We start from the raw sequence: 26,151 nt of genomic DNA, 5'->3' as shown, positions 1-26,151 counted from the left end.
GATTCCCACATTGACAGCAGAAGACTGAGCCCTTTGCATTGGTGTCCTGATAACGCATTATATGACGGGTGTCTCTGGCATGTGCCCTTGGATCCTCGCTACGCTGCACAGTCCGCCTGCTGTCTTATAATTGATCAAGGCCCCCATTAATCTCAATCACTTTGTCATCCTCGAGGCGCGGGAGCTGAGGGGAGCTGTCTCCCCGAGTGTGGATCAAGTCTTAATCAGGGGCTTGTTAGCCCAGGGCCAGTTTAACCATGGTAGGAGCCTCACTGCAGGAGGGCTGTAGTCAGAACTCTGCTGGGCTCCAGTGAAGCTCCAGGGACCATCTCTGTGGAGCACAGGATGATCAACACATCAATGGGTCTTTCAAGGGCAAGTTTTTATTTTACGTTGTTGAGAGTTCCACCTCTGGTAAAACATGAAACTGACTGATTGATGAAATTCATAAGTTGTCATATTGTGTTTTCGGAGTCGAGCTGCAATTATTTTAAAATCTCGTTGCAACTAGAAGGGCACGCATCGAGCGCAGACCTCTGCCAAGGCCTTTCCCATATGTGAAAAATAATTAGTGTGTCTGCCCCATGATTTCGGATCCACTCTCTTCCTTGGCCCATGATACAATCTTCCACCAAGTTTCATGAAAGATGGGACAGTAGATTTTCCGTAATCCTGTTGACAAACCAACAGGTCAAATTAAAAACATAATCTCCTTGGCAGAGGTAATAAGTCTAATTACACGTGGCATTAGATAATGTCATTGATGTCAAGATAATGTCAGTTAGACAGCAATATCCAACTAAATTAAATAACAGAAATGTTCATTTAAAAATACAACCATTTATTTTAACTTATTTGGAGAGATTCAGTGCAGGGCTATAACCAACAAGTATTTGTATCCTCAATTATTCTGCTGATTATTGTTGATAACAACAGTGTTTCATCCAAAAATATTTCATTGATTGACTGTTTGAGTATATATAGTGTGTGTGTATATATATATATATATATAGTGTGTATATATATATATATATAGTGTATATATACTGTATAGACAGTATATACACACTATATATATATATATATATATATATAGTGTGTATATATATATATATATAGTGTATATATACTGTATAGACAGTATATACACTATATATATATATATATATATATATATATATATATATATATATATATATATATATATATACACATATATATATATAGTGTATATACTGTGTATATATATATAGTGTATATACTGTGTATATATACTATATATATATATATATATAGTGTATATACTGTGTATATATACTATATATATATATATATATATAGTGTATATACTGTGTATATATACTATATATATATATATATATATATAGTGTATATACTGTGTATATATACTGTATAGACAGTATATACTGTATAGACAGTATATACACTATATATATATATATATATATAGTGTATATACTGTGTATATATACTGTATAGACAGTATATACACTATATATATATATATATATATATATATATAGTGTATATACTGTGTATATATACTGTATAGACAGTATATACTGTATAGACAGTATATACACTATATATATATATATATATATATATATATATATATATATAGTGTATATACTGTGTATATATACTATATATATATATATATATATATATATATATATAGTGTATATACTGTGTATATATACTGTATAGACAGTATATATACACAGTATATACACTATATATATATATATATATATATAGTGTATATACTGTGTATATATACTATATATATATATATATATATATATATATATATATATATATATATAGTGTATATACTGTGTATATATACTGTATAGACAGTAGTCCTCTCGCAGCAGGAAACACAACTTTTGGATGTGTGAAGTCATAAAGTGAAAATCAGTTATGCCGCTTTAAAAAACATGGGTATTTGTTAGTGAAAGTATGTCAGTCTATTTAAGTCTTGTTTTTATTAAAGTTAAAATTAAGCACAAGTGTAGTGGAACCAGCAGCAATGGATGTGAAGTTGTTGTTTTATTCACACCGCTCCGTCAGAGCAGTTTGCAGCGCTGCTCTTGTCTACGTCACAGATCTATCTGAGGCTTGATTAGACTTCAGGGTGCCAGCTCTCTGCACCGTCTCGCCCCGCTCGAGATTTAGATTATGAGAACCGAGTGCCAACTATACCGGAGGGGGGTTATGGGGTTTAGTACTATACCAGCTTTGCCAATGCCCTACTTTGACTCAGTGAGTGAGCGAGAGGAATGCGTGCCACTCACAGTGGCATCCTCCAGGCAGGATGACTTTGAACTCCTTCCCAGCTGAACCCACAGATCTGTGTCAGCGTCCCATTGTAGTATCTAATGAACACAGCTCTCATTTCCTCACTGCTCCAAATTAAGAGATTTTCTTCCCCTCACACACTGATAAGAGGAACTCTGCAAAGCAGCTGATATTAGGCAGAGTCTTTCATTAGTGCTCTGCGATTACAGCTTATTGGCAAGAGGATGCCGCCCCTCCAAATATTGCCCTGGGATCAGAATACAGTCATTACTTATTCATGGTATTCACGTATATTCCCAATCATAGTACATTTATTCACATATTCACATGTTCATTTATCTGCCCCCTATAGTGTAAATTGACTCAAATTGTGTTTATTAATCTTGAAGTTACCGTGCGGTACATTGTCGCAGGGCATTTACCAGTTCACAGCTAATTGTGGCCTCAAACAGCAATCTCATTTTCCTCTATTTTGCTAAGATGTGATATATTTCAAACCTTTTGAGAAGAGCCTCATTAGTCCTTATTAAGCCTCATTTTGAGATGTTTAACCATATGTTAGGCTGAAATGGTTTTATGAGCTGAAGTGTCTTCAGCTGTTTCTCTTAACAGACATGAATGTTTCATCGTTTGGAGCGCGAACCTTCAGCTGTAGACGACCTTCTGGGAGTGAAAGTAACAGCTTAAAAATGAAAGCCATCGACTGCAGATATGCTGTATATATGTTCAATAGATTGATAGATCATGCTTTCACAGCTTTCTTTACTTCTATGTAACAATGTGTTTAATGTGCCCGCCTCACTGTCCGGTCCTCTCTAAGAGATGAGCACGGTGAATGTGATCAATTTGGGACGTGGTTTGTATTTGTGAACAGACCTGGATTTAGATTAACAGCTGTTGTTGAATTGTGTCCTTCACCAGGTTGTTGGTCTATGGTCAGTACTGCAGCCACATGGAGAATGCACAGAAGACACTGGATGAGCTAATAGCAACACGAGAGGACGTCAAGATTAAAGTAGAGGTAACGCCCTTCTCTCACCACAAACCGATGACAAGCCACTGATTTAGTGCCTTGTTGTGAAAATAATACATCACAGTGTATGTCAGTGAACACAAGCTTCTATTTCAGACTGAATACACATAATAACAAATGAGTTCAGCACATCCGGCTGCTGATGGACCTGAGATATGGAACCCTGAGAGGGATTATTTGGAATTTGTTGGGTTGGTATGAGCCAGGGGCTTGACTGACAACATCTTTACAAAAACATTTGAAATGACAAGACAATGCAAAACAAAAATGTTCTTCCATCTTCAACTGAATACAACATCCGTGGGTTATTCCTTTCACTCATTCTACCAAGAACAATACCAAACATGTGCAGGTTCAAACTTCTCAAATGTGATGATTTAACAATTCTTCTGTGTCTTAGTGATATTAAATGTACACAATTTCTTTAAAACGCTGACGAATATAAGACGACTAGCTTCTAAAATAATAAGTATATAATAATGCAACTATTTGCAGTTGTGCACATTTACTACAGAATCTGACATCTCTAATAAAATCATTACACTAGCATAGAAAGAAGAAAATGTACTGTTGAATAAATGATGACATTAAATTACCAGAGACTTAAATACATTCATAAATGTTCCATGGTCATGCACAATAATGTATTCTGCAAATATGCTCTCAGAGCTGTTTGATTCATAATATTCTGTCTATACTGAACTCCACATGGCCCCATGTATACAGACATATTGTGGTGGATTACTAGTGACGGCCTTTGAGAGGGCTCTTCAAATCTACTCGAGAGAATAAGTTGTATCACATTTAGGATCTGAATCTGTGTGATATTCAGAGTCCATTTACACTCCTGTACTAGTAGTAGTGAGGCACATCAGCAGTTAGCATGGTCAGAGAAATTGCGATTTTAGCTGTTGACAAACCACTGAGATGCACTCTCTGAAAATAGAAGAGCTTTGTAACAGAGTAAATCAGCTTCTCTCTGTCTTTGTCCAATAAATCCTTGTTTGTATAGAGGGATAAGCTGTCCTTGTTGCTGCACAGTTATAGAAACTGAATAAAGACGCCTAAACAAGCCTCTGTGAGGGGACCTTATAGTATGACACTAACAAAAGGAGCCAGAGATTATAGCAATGTATTCATTAGTCAGAGGAATGTCCCGGGCAGCATGCAGGATGAGTGCGTCACAAACGGCTGGCACTAGGAGAGCTTTTGTTTCCCCGAAAGAATAAACTGGCCTTGTTGTTGCTAATGGAATGCCCTGTGAATGTGCAGGAAGCAATCGCAGCAATGCAACAAGACACAGTGAATTAATAAACAATAAATGAATGCTTGTTAGTAGGAAGGAAATGTGCTATGCAGCATTATGCAATGTTTAATAACCGCCCTGCTGCTTGTGTTGTTGTTCCTCCACAGGAATGTACTATGAAAGTGCAGGAAGGGAAGTTCAAGCTGCAGGATCTTCTGGTGGTTCCCATGCAGAGGGTGCTGAAGTATCACCTACTACTGAAGGTAGGAGGCATCTCACCACTCCATCTTTGAATCTTTGAATGCCTTTAGTCGGATGTTGGACAAGTCGAGAAGCACAGTGTTCATCACGTTGATAACTAATACAGATGGAATGGAAATTGCTACTTCACACTTTACTTTCTATCTTTTAAATATCAAACACTCACCCCCACTTTACTTGAACGGAAAAGTTTGTATCTTACTTCATTGTGGAAGAAACATGGGTGGGTTATGTGATTTGGTGTCTCTTTGTTGTCGTTAGTCATGTGTTCATGGTTTTGGGTCTTTTTGTGTTTCTTTGGGGTAAATTCTTGTCTCTTTTTAGTTGTTTTGTGTCTTTTTTGGTCATTTTGTTTGTCTTTATAGTCATTATTTTGTCTCTCTGTGGTCCGTACATGTCTTATCGAGGGACATTTGGCAGTTGAAGGCCAGAGGGGCCCCTGACACTTTGGTCTCTGCGCCTGGGCCCGGTATGCCTAGTCGGTAATCCATCCATGACAAGAAACTGTAGTCTGTTTCGATCCAGAGCAATAACGAGTACCTGAACAGTGGCCCAGTTTCTCCGTGACAAAATATGGCACCAAGCATTGTAGGTTAAAGGCATTGGTTGGCTTCCCCAAAGTGTAATTTACAAGTGTAAAGTGTAATGTAGGAAAGTAAAAGACAATTAAGCAACCTTTTTAACACTCAAACCTCAAGGTTTTCTCCTCCACACCCCTGCTTATTCATTACCGTTCTCCACACACAGTCCATGAATAGAAAGCCTGCTGTAAATACCAGCATAGATGTCATTTCTCTTGACATTTGTGTTGCTGCTTAACAACCATCCTGCATGGATGCTGTCTGTATTCCTGTCTGTGAGCTTTAACTGGTGACAGTTCTGTCATCATTTTCCAGACCTTTAGCTTTGCCACACATTCTGTTTGTTGTGTTTGTGACTAGTCCACCAGCAATTTGGGCACCAACTATTTTGCCCTTTTGGAAACTGTGTGTCTGCCTGTGTTCTCGTACTCAATGTGGTTTCACTTGTTGTCCTGCCCTCTGCTTCAAGTATTCTGAGATTATTCTTTTAACAAATACCGATTTAAGATAATTTAACTACCTCTTCAGAAATGAATTGTCTTTCTTATTAATTATTTAGTTAGCATTTGGTTTATATCTTGTTTAGAAGATTTAAACCATTTAAGTTACTCCAGATTTTAAAATAGTCTGCAGAATGTCAAATATCATCCGGTTGAGTGCACAAAATGATTGGTTATTATTATTTATCACTTAGATGATTGATAGAAAATTCATTGACAGCCATTTTAATGACTGAATAATAAGTAATTTATCAATTAAGATTAACTTATGCTTTTTGTTTAACTCCTTACATAAACAGAATTCCTTTGGGTTTGGTTGGGTTACCTGGTAGCTATAATCATTATCTGCAGCCATGCACTGGTGCCCTAATATGCAGATGTATTTTAATACATGGCCACTGACATCCTCGCCAATATTTCTACCTGGAGCTCTCCTCCAGGCGTATAAAACAAGCTGGCCACTGTAATATTGCCCATGATTAATTGACTTTGCATCTCAATTATGGATGAGCACATGAGTTTATGATGCGGTGCGTACTGGAAGCGAGTGTTTGCTTCAGGTGATTGTGGGACTACACAGAGAGTGACTGCGACTTGTCAATTAGTTTGTATCGAACCCCTGCAGGAGTCGCAGCAAGGCACTCAGGTCAAATCAACCGCACTAATCCAATTAAACGCACCCCATTTCACTGCATCCAACAGCTTTGCAGAAAAACGCCGCGGCCTGGAGGTATGTCTCACTGACAAGTCCTGGTTTTGTGTCCAGTCATGCACATCTTAAGTTGATGTTGTATAGATATCACCACAGTAGCATTTCCCTATTTGGTCATGGTGTGAATATTCTGCTCTCTTCATCCTTTATGTGCCATAGCTGCACTCAAGTGAATTCAGCACAGTCATCTCACAAGTGATTCTCCTCCAGCAGTTTGTATGGTTGATGATATCAGTCTATGATCTAAAGTGCTATGCCTTGTAATTGCTAGCAGGTGAACGAGTTAGCAGAGACAGGAAGTTATAAATAACTACTAAATATAGACAATATGAAGTATAATAACGATAGAATACAAACAAACATCAGCAGCATGTCATGACAAGTCAACGTCTGCCATTCCAAATTGGTAAAAATGAGAAAAATATAAAAAGAATATAACTGTAAACATAAACAAAGCTAGTTCAAATGATACAGTAGATGTTTGCATGCTGCTGTTGCTGGTATACGCCTAAGGATATTAGTCAAACAACAAAGTGCAACACGTCTTAACACCTCTGAGTGATAACTTTTTTAGATTTGGATACAAATATGAAGTTCAAAATATGAAGCATTCTTGCACAGCTCTGCAAATATTTCTTGTGCAGTCGAATATATGTTTCAAATGGGAGGTCCGGCATTCTTAGTACTGAGTAAGTGTCATTGTGAAAGGTGGCTCCTTCTGTTTGCATGTATTGAGTTTAGTTTACTTATCAGTGTCATGCAATGACAGCTGATGGATGTGCAGACTGGTTAGGCAGCTTGCACAATTTCATTTGTATTTAGAAAATTATAAAAGATTTAATAAAATTCCCATTTCTCACAGAACACATTGTATCTCACCGCGGCTCTACAGCGTTTAATAATTCACACCAGTAAACCAGTCGAGGAGGCAGACGATCCCAGATCTGTGCTCTGATCTGAGCTCTGTGGAGAACAACATGTTCACCGTTATTTTGTTACCATAAAGAACTGGAGGCTAGTTAGCGATCATCCCGTTATCTGTTATTGTTATGTATGTTTCCGTCTGACTCAGATGCAGACACGTTTCTCAGCTGATCAGTGTCACATTCGTAATAACAGTAAACAACCCACTTATTACTATAAGCTTCAAGTTTATGTAAATTAAAGGCATGGGGTGGATTTTTTCTTCTCCCATCACTTTAAAAAAAGAAAACGTTTTACTAAATAATAATAATAATCTCCCTCCACAGGAACTTTTGAGTCGTTCAGCCGACCAACCAGAAAGACAACAACTTAAGGAGGCTCTTGAAGCTATGCAGGTCTGTGTGTACATGAGTGAGCTTTAAGACATATTACATAATACCTCTGCAGTGCTGCAGGACAAAGCTGTATACATTGTTTCATACAGCTACTGTAACCGTAAATCTACCATGATATGACAGATGTCAAAAAAGGATTTCAGTGTAAGGCTAAAAGAATGTTTGCCTTGCTCTCGCAGGACCTGGCCATGTACATCAACGAAGTCAAGAGGGATAATGAGACGCTGAAGAAAATCAGCGAGTTCCAAAGTTCAATAGAGAATCTTGTAAGTATTGTGAACTCCTCTGTCGATTCAACATTCATGTTTAAGGGTCAGCTTTTATCTGCCAGAGTCAAATACTAGTTATTTCACATGAGATTTCTGTATTTGTATTTGTATCTGTTCTCTTTTCACTGGTTTGAAGTGGGAGGGTTTGTAAAAGGTAATGTCAGGTTTCGCCACGTATCAATATTAACAACATAAGAATCAGACCCACTGTCAATCAAATCTAATCAAACCACACCGTCCAATATTTGAATGTTCAACTATTATTGGTGTTTTGATGAGGATGTGTTTTCTTACGTTACCTTCTTTAGACACGTAAAACCGCTTGCTTTCTTGACGAGCGTTAGATTAGAAGATTAATACCGCTCTGTTACAGGAAGCTACAGCCAGCAGCTGGTTAGCAATAAGACTAGAAACTGCTAGCCTGGCCTCTGTCCCAAGGTATACAATGTGCCAAGCAGCATCTCTAAAGCTTAATAACAAGTTTAATAAAGTTATAATGTTGCTGTGTTGTGTGCTGGACTATGTTTTGGCCAGGAGCAGCAGTTCAGGGTCTGTGTCTGGTATTTTGTTACTTTTGGACGCAGCCAGCTTTGCTATTTCTCCATGAGTCCAACCTTTATGCTAAACTAAGCTAAGCTAAGCTAAGCTAAGCTGCTGCTGGCTGTAGCTTCAAATTTAACGGACAGATATGAGAGTGCTATCGGTTTCTCATCTTTCCCAAAAATGTCAAGCGTTGTCTTAATGTTCTAGTGAAAGATCTGAACTTTCTCTTTTTGGATTAGGGATCGTCCTCCTGCCAGCAGTAAAGTTTAACTCCATCACTTTACCTTTCAGTGAATAAGATCACATAATAAAGTTTTATGTTGTATCATTTATAATCCAATGTTCCGGCTTCTATTGTCATTTATATAGCTAGATTTGATGTCTTTGTAGAAGTCACTTCTTTGTGTATAAAAGTATTCAAGTAATACACCGTCACTAATGTTATCACCGGGCTGGAATTCAAAGTTTGTCAGTGCGATTAGTCACTGAGCATCACAGAACAGTCACCCATTCTTGAACAAGTGCATATTTTCTCTGCTCCGCTAAGAACACTGGCATCAACTTGCTTCCAGCTGTCATAAATATGTAATTCAGTATTGCAGTACACAAATAAATTCCTGTTATATTTCCAAATATTTCCAAAGGCACTGTTTATTTTTCTGTTACTATTTTCTCCTTTCACTTCCTCTCTTTGCCTGTTGTTTCCTACTGAGGTGCAAATATTCACTGGGTTCATGTTGGCCTTGCACGTGTGCCAGAGACACAGTAAACAACTTGAAATGTGGGAGGACGGAAAAGTAACTGTTTCATAGTTTCAGAGATATCATTCATTACATATCTATTCCGATTCTTTCTGAAATTCAAGTGGAGCTGAATTAATCATGGTTTCCCATTAAATGTAGAAGTTAAAGTACGCAGTGGATTGACATCCTGTGTGTCCTTTTGACCTAAGCAGCAGGTGAAACTGGAGGAGTATGGGAGGCCAAAGATAGACGGAGAGCTGAAGGTGTGCTCCATCGTCAACCGAACAAAACAGGACCGGTGAGTCCAAACTCTCCAGAAAAAAAACTACCAGTGCCAACAATGACAGTTGAAATAACAATGAATGTGTGTGTATGTCTTCAGGTATATATTCCTGTTTGATAAAGTGGTCATTGTCTGCAAGAGGAAAGGCTATAGCTATGAGCTGAAGGAGATTATTGAACTGCAGTCATATAAAATGTCGGATGACCCCATGAACAACAGAGACATGAAAAAGGTAAGAATCATGCTTTTACTTTGAAAAGACACAAAGCAGAACAATATGTAAAGGCATCCTTGCTAGTGCAGATGATGAAACATCCCATGTAATCATTACAAATGTTGTCCTTGAGCCCAAGGACCTTGTTGATGGTAATTTCAGATATGAAACCTATGATTAATGCATCGACGTGTCAGATGTGCATTGTGCTCGCCCATGCTTGAGAAACCATGTAAATGCAATGAAGGACATTTAGGATTCATGAAATCGTACTGCAGTGCATTGTGCCACAAGTCTAACATGGCTTTTTCTTTTGTTTTCAATCTGCATGTGTCTGTCCATGTTTGCATGTGTAACTGGGTCTTTCTCTGGTGTCTTTCTTTTTGCATGCTTACCAGTCGAGTGGAAAAATGGTAAGCTCAAGTTGACCCCTTTATTTTACTCATCTTCTCATGGTGGCTCTATTTTATGGCAGTAGTGTTTTTTGAGTATTATGCCGTGATCGCACCAACCGGCTCTGTGACTTCTCTCCAGCTTCTGATCAGCTGCATCGCAAAAGCATGTGGATCATCTTCTAGCTCTGAAGAAAAGTGATAGTTGTTTTGAAAAAGGATGTTTTAAATTGGGCTTGTATGACGAACTTATCCACCGTCAGTGTATTACCTACAGTAGAATGGCGGTCGGCACAAGCCCAGTTTGGTGAAACAGACAGGAGTTCTGGTTTGGAAGCAACGGAGGCAGCAGCAAAACATATTGCAGCCACAACACACCCACCTAAAACAAATTATTATTAATTAAAGTGTACGCTATATTTAGAATATTTCACTGCCTTCCCTTGCCGTGAGACACGTATACTATTTTTCTGACAGGGAACTGAAGCCGTTATCTATGCTGTCTTCAAAGCCACCAGACTCCTTTGGAAAACAAGAGTAATTTTACATCGCAGAACATGGAAGTTTCTGGTCTTCCACTGCCTCCACTGGTTAGTTTGTTTGTGTAATTGTGTGTCTTTGGTTTGTTCGGGTTCACCAAAATCACACAATAACACGGACTAAATAACCCATCAAGGCAGAGGTACACCAGCAATTTCTGTGTTCTGTGAGGTAAAATGACTGTTTTTTCAATGGAGTCTGGTGACGTTGGCGATAGTATATCTGGCTTCAGTATACTGTCAGTTTAGACTCTATAGCTGTCTGACGGCAAGGTAAAGCAGAGAAAATATTCTAAATATAGCTTTCATTAAAACAGATTCTGTTTGTTTTTTTATGTGGGCCTTTCTTTTAAGTGTTACTGCTGCCTCGGTCCACAGCAGTACATTTTTTAGTATCCGTGCTGGCACTCCTGTCTGTTTCTCTAAATTGGGGGTGTGCTGACTGACATCTACTGTCTACTGACTATGGATAAGTACGTCATACAACCCCACTTTAAAACATCCAGATTATCCCTTTAAATGTGATTTACAGTAGTTTTTTTGTAACGTATTTATTTTAAAATGCAGAAATCACAAAATTCTTGCCTGTCTCTGTCTCTGCCATCCACATCTGTCTCTGCCATCTGTTCCTCACTCACTTGTTCTCTCTAGTGGTCCTACGGTTTCTACCTGATCCATCTGCAAGGGAAGCAGGGCTTCCAGTTCTTTTGTAAAACTGAGGACACAAAGAGGAAGTGGATGGAGCAGTTTGAGATGGCCATGTGAGTATGATTACACGAAAGGGTTGGCATCTTTTCTGGAAATTCACTTGAGAAACCATCTTTAGACAAAATTGCCAGATGGGGAATGTCTTTGTTTTCGACTGATCAAGTTAATTAAACACCAGAGAAATCAAGCGACTTCATTAGAAAAATCAAACTAACTGTTTTAAGCGATCGGTTCCTCTCATTCATTATTATTTACTTCCAGGTCCAACATCAAGCCAGAGAGAGCCACAGCAAATCAGCATAACTTCCAGATGCACACATTTGATAAGAACACCAACTGTCGAGCCTGCAAGATGCTCTTGAGGTAACTTCCCCCATAACTCCAGTGCTGATGTGCAGAACAGCACATTCATATTCTACAATGGATAATGAATGCATGTTCTTCCAGACTTTCCAAGGACTATCATGTATCCAACAATAGTCAGCATTAACACAGATTTATTTTTCACAGTTATCTGTAAAATCTGGGAAGACACTTTATATGGACTTGTAGTGTAAAACGATATTTTATACATTAGGGCACGTTATGTAACGTTTAAATAAAGCTACTGTAGAGCCATGATTTATGCAGTGGTGGAAGAAGCAGCTGGGGCTTTTACTTAAAGAGATAGTTCAGATATATGAGGTGCTTATCCAGAGTCAGTGTGTAAAAATGCTCTATTTCAATTAGAAGTGCTCTATCGAATATGTCACTCTCCACAATGAATAGTCGCCACAGCTGCCACAAGAATGTACCGCAGTGAAACACTTCTTTGGAATTAGAAATTAATCAGAAAATGGAAATACCAGAGAAATGTATGAAGAGTAGTTTTCAACCACTGCTGTTATGCAACAATAATATTAAGATTTTTATTTTGCACATGTAAAGAAAAACATAAAAAAACAAAACAAGGATACCCAGCAGACATATACTGTGTAGCAAATACTCAATAAACAACATCATTAGGTGTTTCATGTCCCAAAAAGGAGTAGGATGAAGTAAATGCTTATCATGTCCTACACTTATTTTATATTTTATCAATAAAAACAAACATAATAATATAGGACAAGTATTATTATAGTACTGTACATCGGTAAAAGTAGTGTTCAGTTAAAAACGTGACTCGAGCCGAAGAAAAGCAGCAAACAAACAAACTAACTTAAATCACAGGGGGAATATGTTTGTGGCTAACGTAGACTCTCATCTGTGTAAAAGCAATCTTTGGAAAAATATTCTACCAAGTGTGACTGAGGCTGATATTTTTAAACATTCCCCTTCCCAGCACCACCCGCTCTCTCCCTGAGAGAGTGCTGCTCCACTGCAGCGGGGACAACCCGTGTGACTGAATCACCACTTTCACCTCTATTACAGTCAGCCGACTAAACTCCACTCTGTGTATTGACCCACAAATTTCCTGGCTTGGCTGACCTAAATTCACAGAGCCAGTGGAAGCAGGGACCGGCGTTCTCACTCCCTGCTAGATGCTAATTACGCTGCAGCCCCCGCGGATCCCATCCTGATTTATGGCACTTACGATCCAACATGGCAGTGTGCGACACATGCAGCGTTACAGTATCCGCAACAAATACAATACTGCACTTAGATGGAGGGAGTCGATTTTGTGATTTTAAAGGATCACAGAGTGGAAATGATAGAGCATGTGTAACCGCAATCTCAGGCTTAGAGTAACAAGCAGCAGCTTCCCTAGTGCGTTGTACTTACTTAAGAAGTTAATTTGTGTCTGAGACACTTCCTGTTTGCATTACTGATGTGTGTGTGTGTGTGTTTCCCCTCTAGGGGTATCTTCTACCAGGGCTATTACTGCTCTCACTGTGGAACAGGAGCACACAAAGAGTGTCTGGAAGTCATCACCATCTGTAAAATCAGTAGGTGTTTCCTCTAATCTTCTACTAGAAAACCTTTTTTCATTTTTTTTTTTACTTTTGGAGGGTCGAGAGGCTAGTGTGAGGAAAAAAATCGCTCTAAATAGTTTTTTCTCCTGTGATTATGACTTAAGAACAATTATTTTTTATTTGTCAGGATTTTGTGTTTGTTGTTGTGATACTCATTTTGGCCACAAGAGGCTAAAGTGCACCACATAATAGGACTAAAGCAGGGGTGTCCAAACTACGTCCCGCGGACCAACTGCGGCCCGTGGTCCAACTGTGGCCCGTGGTCCATTTTTAATTGGCCCGCAGCAAATTCTAAAAGTCTAATGGAATATGTCCCAGATAGAAACTTGCTCTTGAATGTTTTGTACTTCTTAGTTCTAACACAGAAACACAGTTTTGACTTGTCAGCTAGTTTAAAACATCAAGTGTCAGATAAAACTTGTGCTTTAAATGTTTACTGATTGCATGTGATGAGAGCACAGATGCGACAGACGCCGCACAGCTGTTCATGTTTTTTGCGGGGAGTTGACGTTAACCTTTGCGTTACGGAAGAGCTGCTTGTTCTTAGGAGTCTAAAGGGCACAACATAATTCGAGCACGAGGACTTTACCACATAGAATTTAAAGCTTTCCTGTCTGATGTCGATGCTGAATACGGGGATGCACTCCACCGTTCTGATGTGCGCTGGCAGAGTCGCTGCTCCGTGCTGCAGCGGTTTTATTCCCTGAGATCAGAAATCGATCTGTTTTTGAAAGAGAAGGAGTGACCTCTTCATGAGCTGAGAGACCCTCCATGTTTGGCAGACCTGGTCATCTCAACACTGAACAAGAGCCGACTGCGCACATGAAAGCATTCTTTGTGAAGCTCCGTCTCTTTGAGACACAACTACGCAACGTCAATGTTGCACACTTCCCCACTCAAATATGTGAGCAAACATTTTCTGTGAACTCTGAACAAAAGCAGATTGAGAACCACAATTGACCGACAGCATCTCTGTGATGTCCTTCGTATCTCAAACACCAAACTTACTCCTGACCTGCAGCATCCTTCAGTCCAAAGTGCAGCATCACTGCTCCCACTGAGTGCAACGCTGTTCCCATTATAGGAGAGTTAAAACATATATTACACAGTATTCATGTAAGGTACATTTTTCAATACATTCAGTCAATTAAAGTTGATAACATTTTCTAACTAATGTTAGTTGATAGGTTATTGGTCTTGTTAACACATTTGTTTAACAAGCTTGAGATATATCCATATATATTTATCTTTTCCTGCTTTCATTTCCTCTCTAAATATCTGACAACTGATTCATCTCAGATTTATCTCGCGATGCGTTGAGGTGTTCTCAATCCCCAGTTTAAGAACCACAGATTCACTCAACATATATTCATATAATCCTAGGCCTGGATCCAGCTCTGTGCATCTGAGGTTCAATGTGTAACCCTCTTATGGTCCTGTAGGTGAAATAACTCCTAAAGACTGCAGGTACTCAATGTGAAATGTCATTACTCTGGACTGGACAGGACTGCTTGGGAATGGGAAGAAGTAAGGGGGACAGGCACTAGGTGGAGAATTTGTGTTGCCATATAGTGTGGCTCCTTCAGCTTTATCCATGACTGCTTTAAACCTGGGATGAAGCCAAAATGCATCAAAACAGCTGCAATTGCCTTCATGTTTGACAGCATATAAAAAGAGCCACATAAAACATTAATATATTATGAGAGTTGTTAGACTCAAATGTTCATCCTAGCTCAGGCGTAATCCCTGACTTTCACTATTTCTTTTGTCTTGTTTCAGATCCTCTTGACTTGGTGAGTAGATTCTCTATTATTCAACATACTGTAGCAAATATTATCCTTATTATCGTCTTCTAATTGCCATTTTCCCTTATATATGTTGTTTTTATAACTAAATGATACAAGCTTCTTGTTTGTAATGCTGATAAAGTATTTGTTTCTCTTTTATAGGAACCTGGAATATCATCAGGTAAGCTCCTGTTACCTAAACACTCTCATATGAAGCTGGACATTCTGTCAGCTGTCATGTCACACAGTTTCTTACGGGTGCAGCTGTTATTGAACAGCACAGCTCTCTACTGCCATCTAGTGGATATATCCACCACACATGAACCAAAACAACATTATCAACCATGTAGAGTGGGTGGCAATGCGTAGATAAGCTTAAAATATTACTTGAAATGAAAAACCTGAAGATGTTTGAGAAAAGAGGGATCATAGCTGTTGTAGTAATCAGTACACAGTGGAGTCTGGAGAGGATGAGACACAATTTGAAATGACAAAGTTGCCTTTGGTAAGATGTGTTTTGAAATTTCTGGCATGTTGAAGATACTTAAAAGTGGACACCATGCGGCGAAGATGCTGGAACACATTTGAACCCAGGATGTTGTGGTTATATTGTGTGTATCTCTGCACTCTGTCCAGACAAAGTTAGATTTAACGTTAGATCTCTTCCTCTTGTATCCCTTGTCGTCAGCGTGACTGTTCCTCCTGCTTACATCCATTAATACTCACAGCAAACACTTGATTGTGATTCCAGGCCCCAAGATGGTGGCAGTGAGAAACTACCATGGCACGCCAGCGCCTCCGGGGAAGACGGCGCTCTGTTTTCAAACAGGAGATTTTATTGAGCTGCTGAAGGGAGATCCTGACACCACGTGGTGGGAGGTACAATCAATCCCTTCTATCTGACACGTAACGTGTGAATATGTTATTAAGATTAATTATCGTTCTGTAATACAGGACATAGGGAACGTCGGCCATTGGGTTTGTAATTAATCAAAGACTGTGTGAACAGAGTAGGAGTCCTGTTCACCCTGTGGGATACATTCCTGCACTCGAGCCTGGCTCTGTCCAAAGGTAACGCAATCCGACGACCAGCCCCTCTAAATCGGCTAATGAACATTTTATATCTCGTTTGGTTAGTCCATGAAAAAAACTGTTTTTTCTTGGCCGGGTGCAGTGACTTCCTCTTGTCATCACCGTGAGGTCGCCAGGCAGCTGGCGGAGACTCCAGGACGTCAGTGGCAGTGGCCAAGAAACGCAACCCCTCGTAAAAGCACAACTTGTTGTTTTTTACACTTCAGCTTTTGTGTGGATTAAACAAGATGTTAAATATTGAGTTTGAGAGGTTCTGGTATCTGGAGTTTGAGCCAGCTAGCTGCTTCCCCCTACTTCAACATGTATGCTAAACCGGGTGTGCAGACATGAGATGTAAATGTAATGTAGAAGAGAGCCAAAACAAATTGTCCACACACTCACTGCACTATAAATAAAGGGTCATCGCCTGGGTCTGTGATTTAACAGGTTATCCTCAAGATAATAAAAAATGATACAATAAACCACATTCAGGTAAAAGAAGTTGTATTTTCTGAAGAGGACTGATGTGTTTGCAGAGTTACTTTGCATGGTAGAGCTATGAATATTTAAAGGAGATAGGAGTGAAAAATGTAGGCATCAAGAATTGAAGGAAATTTATAGCTGGGAGTTACAAAAGCGGTCCACAGAAGCCTGCGCCGAATCTGCTCACTTACATAAACACCTTCCTTCTGAAGAACAGCAATTTGCAGGAATTTGATTAATAGTTTAACTTTATTTGCCTTTTTTTTTTAAGTTGCAGGGATTTTGCCGTTGTTTATCAGGACATAACCTTTGAATGGGGGATTTTGCAGGTTATCTTCCTGTAGAACTGGAGTGCTAACTCTTGTTGTGTGTCAGCAGGTTTAGGCAATACACTTCTGATTCTTCTGATACTGAAATTGAATTAAAAAGAAGATAACTTACCTGTGGGAGTTCATTCTATTTAACTTGTGCTGCCCTGCTGATGCACCTGTTACATGGTGTGATTTCATCAAACACCACGAGACAATCGTTCTCCTGATTTCTTAGAGCCAGTAGAAGTCTTCTATGCATCTTTAACAACAGCATTGACCCTCTCTTAGCTGCTGTACATGCAGACCTGGAGGAGCTTCTCCAGTGAGTCAGGCTGAATGACAGCAGCTTTCTGAAGCCATCCATTGAATCTCACCTGTGAGATTATCCCTCTACAGCAGGACAGTTTAATCCTGCCATGCTATATTGATGGGTGTGTTGAGCTTAAAAATCGATAGTTGGTGCAACACCTAGCATCAATGTGTAATATCATTTATGGTGTATGTAATGTGTAGTCAGTTAAATACAGTACTGTATGCAATTATAGGGGTTTTGTTTTTAAATATTTGAATGCATTTGTTTGCCACATGTAAAACACTTTTAATTACCTCAGCCATACAAATAAACGTGCCTTTTATCTTGCAGGGAAAAGTGATACAAACACAAAAGGGAGGCTTCTTCCCCAGTTCATGTGTAAAACCCTGTTTGGACCCAAAGGTAAGGCACCCGTGCACAGTACATGTAAGTAGGTATGCATTTGAAGAGAATCTTTTTGTTGTCTTGGGGGCCTTCCTTCTTCTTTTTAGTGTACACTTTAACGACCTGTGTGAGACTTACATATAAATGATCTACTTCTGCTCCATGGTTCGGTTCTGTTTAGAAGTTATTTAATGTGCAGCGTCTGTTTGTCGCAGCCCTTCCAGTCATTATCCAGCCGGCAGACTTCAAGAGAGTCAGACTACTATGGATATCCTTGGTAAGACCCTTCACTTCTGAAGATTGTGGGTTAATGACAATGTTCACTATGCAAATTAGCCTGAGGTCACTATCCTTTAATTACTCCAGATATATTCATGCTATTGCTAGTATACTGTTCACTTCATACACTAGTTCAATTTAAAGCAGACTGACCCCAAACATGACCGCAATCAAAAGATGAATTACTCCACGGCTGTTTGATGTCAGCGATGTGTTCAGCCTTCACCATGTCGTTTGATTACATAACTTTGTATTTGGAGGTGACAACGTTTATCCTCTGCTCCTCTGTAGGTTTGCGGGAAACATGGAGCGCCAGCAGGCCGATAACCTTTTAAAATCCCACAGCAGTGGGACCTACCTTATCAGAGAGAGAACGGCTGAGGCAGAGAGGTTTGCCATCAGCATCAAGTGAGTATTTCTCATCTTACAGGAAAAATGGAAAGTCTCAGGGGAAGGGTTTTTATCCACGTCACGGGGAATACAAATTCTCACGGGATGCCTCAGTTAGCTTTTTGCCCAGTATTTTTTCGCTCCAGCTAATTACCACTCTGTAATTGCTTTTTTTAATCCTGTTTTTTGTGTGTGTTTCCTCTGAGAAAATGCATCAGGAAGACAAATGTATGAGCTCTGGCTGCAGCTGTCATCAGTGATGTACTGGGAGAAATGCTTTTGCACATCTGTCTCTAAGACAGGTGCAAATAGGCCGTAGGGACCAGCCTTTAAACAAATAATGAAATAAGTCCCATAGTCGGCCTTAACTTGTGAACATTACTTTAAAAAAGTCTGTTTGTCAATTCAGGCATTCGGCACAATATTTCATGTTGACAGCAGCTGAACACGTTCCACGAAAGGAGCAATAATAAGAAAGTATGATACAAAATGTTTCAGATAAAGTATTAAGGAGAATTTAAGTAATGACAATCATAAATGATTTCTTCTTTTACAGATTCAATGATGAAGTAAAACACATCAAAGTTATAGAAAAAGACAGCTGGATTCACATCACTGAGGCCAAGAAATTCGAAAGTCTTTTGGTAAGTCATGTTTAACTGCCAACACAACATACCCACAGTACATTGATGTCGGTGTAAAACTAATAATAATCCTTCTGTAATGTTTATTATAACAGGAGCTGGTGGAGTACTATCAGGCACATTCACTAAAAGAAAGCTTCAAGTTGTTAGACACCACCTTGCGATACCCGTACAAGTCGAGAGAACGCTCGCTAACACGGGCCAGTACACGCTCACCAGGTAAGGTTCTCCTCCAGTACCTACACACAGCCTGACCCGAGTAAAGCCAAAAACATATTAACATTTACTACAGCAATGAAAAGTTAACCATGAACAAACATTTCATCAAATATCAACATGGAGTCCGATTACCACGATTCCTTGTTACCTCGCTGGTGCCATATCGTTTCATGAGCAACAGTCCTGCTTGGCTGATGGAAAATGAACGACACCTGACATCAAAGGGACTCTGTGGAGTTTTCTTGTGAAAAGGATCAATTTGTGTAACTGTGTAAATGTGGTGACTACATTTACCTCCTGATCAAACATTTGCAAAGCCAAATTTAAAGTCCGGGTGAAGTCAAATGTGAGATTTTGAGTTTCTAAACACATTATGCATGTTAGACAATAGGTGCTGAAAACATGTGAAAAGACTTGTGACTTTATAGTACTGACGAGTTAGTCTGGGCGGGCCTAAAATCATGGCTTACACACTGGAGCCATCCTTAATATAACCGCTGCACTAACACTGTAGAAAGGGTAGAGTGCACTGTTCTCTCGCTCAATCACAAATTGCAACATTTACTTACAGCTGGTGGAGTAGTGGCCACCTGGCAGGCCGGGACAGATCCGCTGCATCAGTCAAACAAGGTCTCTCTCTTTAACTTGTGCTTACGTCAGAGGTTCCTCGCAGCTGTAAAATGTTAGCTCAATTGTTTTGAGCGTCACAACCCCCATAATATGGTTTAAATTCATTTATCCTCATTCAAGTTAGCATAGTGCTAAACCAGGAAGTCATTTCCAGTCATTTGGCTGGGTGGGTAATAACTCATTTTTCTGTGGTGTGACAAACTCGGAACACATATTTATTTTTGCATCAAACCCAAACTGTTTTAGTTAGACAATAAATGTTTAATTCAAGCCTTATGTTGCCTTACACATGAAGAAGCATCCCAGTCCCAGGCATACATATCTTGGCGATTTCCCACCACCTGTTGATCGGTGGAATAGTGACACGCCAATCCTCCCCCTAGAGTCATAAGCGTGAGGTAATGCTCAAAAGAGTTTGATCACAAGTAGAAGTGGATCACTCACAGGGTGGCTGAGCTAACCCCGAGAGATGCAGTAGGGTGAGGAGCGCACACCTCCGCTTTGGGCATCTTATGAAGAGGATTCCTGGACACATCCCTGTGACACTGTTCAAGGCACATCCAGCTGGACACTGGGCAGACCCAGAACAATCTGGCCTGGGAACAGCTCGGATTACCCCAAGAAGAGCTGGAGCACATGGCTCGGGAGAAAGATGTATGGGCTTCTTTGGCTGGATGGACGTTTGGCCCAGCGACTAATGGCACATTGCATGTCTGCCTGCTTCTTTAAATGAATATGACATAACTAATTATAGTCTGAAGAGAAGTTATAATGTGCAGGTCCACTTTACAAACGTAATCTCTGGCAAGGGAGGGTAGAATAAATGAGACCGACTGGCCAGTGACTCACCTGACTCACACAGAGAGGAATGGAAGATGCCCAGAGGGGAACAGGGTAGAAAAAGAGACGAGCAGTGTGAAATAGATAGATAGGAAAAAAACAAAAAGAGGCGTTTGTCAGCTGACTCTGAGGCCTGTGGACTGGCTGTCTAAATTGGCAGCCCTTCCTGTCCATTAGGCTGTATCAATACTGGCTTCTGTCCGACACTGGTCTGCCTTGGTTTGATCCGCAGAGAGAACTGGCCACTACAGCCAGATTGTTTACCCTCCTGTTTTAGCTTCATTTGGAAATGGATGGAGACAATGGAGTCTTTGCTGGTGATGATAATGAGGATGTGCTCTCAAGCGCACATTTTTTGTATTGCTGCGGTTGCAGGCGCGTCACACCACGCAGGTGTGCATGGCAACGGTGGGATTAGGATGCATTTGAAAGCTACACTCTGCACCATCGTGCACTGACAGTCTGCTAATGTAGTCGAGACAAACGTCGTCAGGGAGGCTGGACTGTGCGCATGTTCAACAGACAAAATGTGCTACAAAGAGCAGATGGTGTCACATTTTGATTCACGTTGGTGATGTGGCACACAATAGTCACTATTATACATAATGTACAATAATTAGAAATGTTAATGTTTACTTACCCGTGTCACGATAAAGTCTCTTCTGCCAAACTGGGAACACTTTAAGCAATTAAAATGTATTTTTAAGTGACAACATCCTTTTTAAAACAAATTGTTGTTTTCAGTACGACCGACAAAGCTGTCAAAACATGCCGGGATTACAGAACCCTTTCTTCAAGAGACCGACACCTTCGATGTGCTCCTTTTTTTATGACTTTGCGTCTCTGGCTCTCGCTCTGCATTTTCAGCTTCATTTCCTCCCCCTTCTCTCTTCTCCTCTCAGCAGCCACCTGCGCCTCCTACAACTTCTCCTTCCTCAGTCCACAGGGCCTCAACTTCTCTTCTCAGAGCTCAGCTCCCTTTTGGTCAGGTACTCTTTTTTTTGGTTTCCTTTCTGTTCCTGCTGTCCTCCTGCACCTCATCCACTGTCATTCCATAATAAACCTCTGTGCTCTCGACCTCATTACTTCTTCTCTGTGGCGCTCTTTTCATTAACAAGAACATTTTGGTTCTTCCCGGGATGACACTCTCTCATTAAATCACGAAAAAGAAAACCAATTTCCTCTCCCATGATGAAACAACTTGTCCTTTCATATCGTGCTCATTTGTCATTGTGTGACTGCATTGTCATGCTGAACACTGAACTGACCATTCTCCCAATAATCATTCTTCACACTAATTATCACCACTGTGTAGTTTGACCTTTGACATCTGTCAATTTCTTTAATGTGAAAAGACTGAGCTCCCATTGTTTCCATTTTCAGTGTTCACTCCTCGGGTGGTCAGTTCAGCGGTGGCCAGGTATAACTTTGCAGCACGAGACATGAGAGAGCTTTCACTGCGGGAAGGAGACATTGTCAAAATCTACAGCAAGATCGGTGGAGACCAGGGCTGGTGGAAAGGAGAGGCCAACGGACGAGTGAGTAAACCATGAAAAGCCTGTTCATCTGTGGCCGACAATGGGCCCAGACATACAAAGAAAAAGGTTTGGGTGTTGTAGTCTTTGTAGATTAGGAGAAGATCCATTTGAATGAGGCAAAACCAAAACACATGGCCTCAAATGTACAGCACTGATGTGAAGTGACTGAATTTAACAATTAAACCAGAGATATTAAAAACAGTCCTAAAGCAGGCGGTTGAAAAATAAAAACAAAAGTCTGGCAGCTGCGAAATGTGCCGGTTAATGTGGCAGATAAACCAGATGTGAGGTCAACTTTTTATTCTAGGGATGTTCACCATCAGGTTTTAAAGTTGACAGTGTTCATGTGTTGCTGTGGTGTAAGTGTTACCCACGGTTGCACAGCTAATCTGGCATGTATTCTGCAGTCTGGTGTGGAAGTAATGTCGCCACTCAGTTTAAGTTTAATTATAGCGTGTCTGCGTCTTACGTTCCCACCAAGGACCGTAATGGAACCGGCGTTTTGTCAGATGGAACCATCTAGTTGCCTACTAATGATAACTAATGATATTTATTGTATAGGATTAATATGCTCAGATACTGTATATTGGATGAATAAAGACACTTCTTGTTATTCAGTTAGATCCCATCAGGATTCACTCACTTTTACCTCATTGTGGATTAAAATCCAATCTCAATACTGGTTTAATAACGTTTAATAACGTCAGGATTAAATGCCCCATGCTCAGCTGTCATTATCGAAATACAAATCACACCAGGTATAAATGAAGGTCTCAGTGTTGCCTTTTTTATCACTTGAACATCTAGTGATGACCACTGGTGATGCAACAATGGTAAAAAAATTTGCAACTTTGCTATCACCTAAATCATAATTGTACAGTTGCCTCTGTAAGGCCATGTATTGTAAAAAGAAATAACTAATCAATGCTTAGCCGAGCAGTTATGTTGACTTTGAAGAGTGTATTATACCACTTTTACAGCATGCCAGGGATTTATTATGCTCTTTAAATACATATTGCAGTTCATTACTGACTTACTGTTCCAACAGGTAGGAAACGTTATCTAGCAACAGCTGGAGCAGTATTTATTAGAAGCAGCCTTTAAGATTTCTTCAGAACAGAGATGAGGCTGACATGACCTGAGCTGTGCAGGGTTGTGAAAGTAATGTGCATCCTCCGGCCAATTAGTGTTCAGAGTAGCAAAGTATTCAGAGCGGTCGTGGTCTAATATATTCACTTCAGTGTTACCAGATGTTCATCTTACTGCATGTACATCTAAGTTGTATGTATAAATGTTTACACACTCTAATAACCTTTGTTTTATGCTTCAGATTGGATGGTTTCCCTCAACGTACGTGGATGAAGAAGGAGTGCAGTAAGGCTGGGATGTTTACTGGCCTGGCCCGCGTAAAAATCAGGAACCATCTTCTATCTACTGTTCTCAGAGAAAATCACTCTCCAGGAAAAGAACACCATGAAAATAAAAAACCTTTTTGTTGTTTTTTGCTGGATTCTCATTTTCCAGCGAGTGTTTCTACCCTGTTTCTCCATCTTCAATTATGCATCAGCTTTGCTTATGTTCGATCTTTTCTTTTTTTGTTGCAGGATGTCCTGTTTAATTCTCTGTACAGGAAAGAAGAACAAGTGGCTTGTTGTCTGTCAGCCTCTGTGTGCTCTGCACAGGCTTTATGAACTGAGGACACAGCAGAAACTGACTGTGGATAGCTTTACTTTGAAAGAGGCTCCCCTTTTGTTGCAGGTCTATGCGAGGTGAAATATTTGTACAGTATAGATAATTTATTGAATAGAGATTATTATCATTACTAATGATTATTTGTTGGGAGGTTGAGTTTAGCAGAAGCAATGAATCAGTCGAGAAAAACGAAAATAAGGGAAGAAAAAAAAAAAAGACGGATGCTCTGTTTTCATGTTGAGAGATTTTTGCCTTAGTTGTCATGGTGATGCCTTGTGGGCTGACACCAGTGGAGGGAATCGACTTTGTTGACTGGTTTTACTTCTCCATGTATGCATGTGCCCATGTGCGGCCCACACAAACACACACAGACTGTACAGTACGGTGCCTTTGAAGAATGGTCGATGCTTGCTCAACCTCAACATCAGCCAGTAAAGAACATTGCCATCCCCAAAAATACAGTTTGTCCACATCCAGAGGACTTTACTAAAAGGAGGGGAGAGGCACTTCTACTAAATACTGGGGACGGCTCGCCTTCGGAGCCCTCGGAAACAAGATGGTGAAGCGTTTAACTTATCCTATCCGATGACTGGATGGACTCACAGAGACAGTCGGAGGGTTTTTATAGCCATCAACAATCACACACACTGTTCACATCAAGTCAATGGGTGCAATCAGCTGGATGCTAAAGGGAAACATCAAGACATTCCACTGGACGACCACTTCACTTTTAAACCTTGTGTTTGCTGTCTGATTTCTTTTGCACAAAATCAAGATTGTTTTTTTTTTTTAAGTTTTGTGAACTGGACCATTTATTATTTGAAGCCAATTTCAGCCATGTTTTAATGTCTGCATGGAGTTTATGATTTTTTGTACTTTGCCTTATTTTTACAGATGTTCAGGTGGTGGGATTTATTTTTCTTCCCCCCCCCCCCCCCCGATGTTAATAATTTTTCATGTGTAAAATTTGGTGATGTGCAGACTGGTGAAAATTAAACTGTCAGAAGATTTTTAATCTGAAGGAAAATGTATGTGGTAATTAACCTGAATCTACAGAAGGAGCCCTTTTGTGATCCTCTAGGGGTGCAGTGCTCAGTGTTTCCATTTACTGCCAGGAATGAATACTCACTAAAAGCCATTTAGACTGTTGACATAAAGCTTTCATCAGTTTTCTATTGTCAACATAGATGTACCAGCTGACTTTCAAATTGTAGTCATACTGACATTCAGATGTTTATTGACCCCGTCAGCTTTAAAAAGGTTCTAATGTGTTTAAATATAAATGTAGTTTCATATACATATAAACAGATTTATTCAATAGACTAACTATGTTGATATGGCCTTACCTTTAACCTTCATATCTCCCTCCTACACATTTTGATATAGTATTGATATATCGCTAGCAGCTTAGACTGAAATTACTTTTCATAAGTTTGAAAATGTTATACAAAAAGTAAGAAAATAAGATACTGTACTAAAACTTGGGAAATACAGAAAGTAGCTAAGTAGAAAGTAATAATTTGAACTAACTCTCACAATCCACTGAGAAGTAAAGCAAACACTGAGCACGTCAGCTCTGGCCGGTTCACAAAGACTTACGGAGCAGAAGATGCTGATATGTTTAGTTTCTAAACTTTTGACTGTCTATGATGTGTGTCATTACAAAGGCTGACCGCCCCGAAAAACACAAAGTCCTAACACTGTGTGAGGGGGACACACAGGAAGCCTCCATGTTGTCTACAATGAGGGGGGATCTAGTCGCTGTTTATGTAGTGGACAAAATCCCATTGCATGTGGCTATTGATATTTCAACTCCTGTCAATACGTCCTCGAAAAAATAAGTACTTAATCGTGTACATTTTTTTGAATGGTTGAGTATTTCCAAATGAGGTCTATCATGAAATAAATATTTCTCTTTGGATTAAATTTGAGCCTGAATCATTTTTGTTC

The 26,151-nt window shown here is 39.7% G+C and overlaps 1 protein-coding gene across 13 annotated transcripts in view; it reads left to right on the top strand.

Moving 5' to 3' along the window:
* vav2 (vav 2 guanine nucleotide exchange factor) overlaps window positions 1-26,127 on the top strand; it is a 195,917-nt gene extending 169,790 nt beyond the window's left edge. For 4 of the 13 annotated variants that reach the window (XM_029444412.1, XM_029444409.1, XM_029444407.1 and 1 more), the window contains 21 exons: window positions 3,247-3,346; window positions 4,772-4,867; window positions 7,909-7,977; window positions 8,157-8,243; window positions 9,742-9,830; window positions 9,915-10,047; window positions 10,428-10,442; window positions 11,612-11,721; window positions 11,930-12,031; window positions 13,505-13,593; window positions 15,400-15,413; window positions 15,570-15,588; window positions 16,159-16,286; window positions 17,916-17,987; window positions 18,185-18,246; window positions 18,540-18,656; window positions 19,195-19,282; window positions 19,378-19,501; window positions 21,874-21,960; window positions 22,355-22,509; window positions 23,840-26,127. In XM_029444412.1, the coding sequence (XP_029300272.1) occupies window positions 3,247-3,346; window positions 4,772-4,867; window positions 7,909-7,977; window positions 8,157-8,243; window positions 9,742-9,830; window positions 9,915-10,047; window positions 10,428-10,442; window positions 11,612-11,721; window positions 11,930-12,031; window positions 13,505-13,593; window positions 15,400-15,413; window positions 15,570-15,588; window positions 16,159-16,286; window positions 17,916-17,987; window positions 18,185-18,246; window positions 18,540-18,656; window positions 19,195-19,282; window positions 19,378-19,501; window positions 21,874-21,960; window positions 22,355-22,509; window positions 23,840-23,887 (1,804 nt within the window). In that variant the 3' untranslated portion in view covers window positions 23,888-26,127. The remainder of the gene's footprint in view (window positions 1-3,246; window positions 3,347-4,771; window positions 4,868-7,908; window positions 7,978-8,156; window positions 8,244-9,741; window positions 9,831-9,914; window positions 10,048-10,427; window positions 10,443-11,611; window positions 11,722-11,929; window positions 12,032-13,504; window positions 13,594-15,399; window positions 15,414-15,569; window positions 15,589-16,158; window positions 16,287-17,915; window positions 17,988-18,184; window positions 18,247-18,539; window positions 18,657-19,194; window positions 19,283-19,377; window positions 19,502-21,873; window positions 21,961-22,354; window positions 22,510-23,839) is intronic. The other 9 variants (XM_029444413.1, XM_029444414.1, XM_029444416.1 and 6 more) reach the window with 8 other exon arrangements.
* The last annotated feature ends 24 nt before the right edge of the window (window positions 26,128-26,151 follow it).

This window comes from Cottoperca gobio, chromosome 12, assembly GCF_900634415.1.
Source record: "Cottoperca gobio chromosome 12, fCotGob3.1, whole genome shotgun sequence".
NCBI lineage: Eukaryota > Metazoa > Chordata > Actinopteri > Perciformes > Bovichtidae > Cottoperca > Cottoperca gobio.
This window is presented reverse-complemented; position numbering and strand designations above follow the sequence as displayed.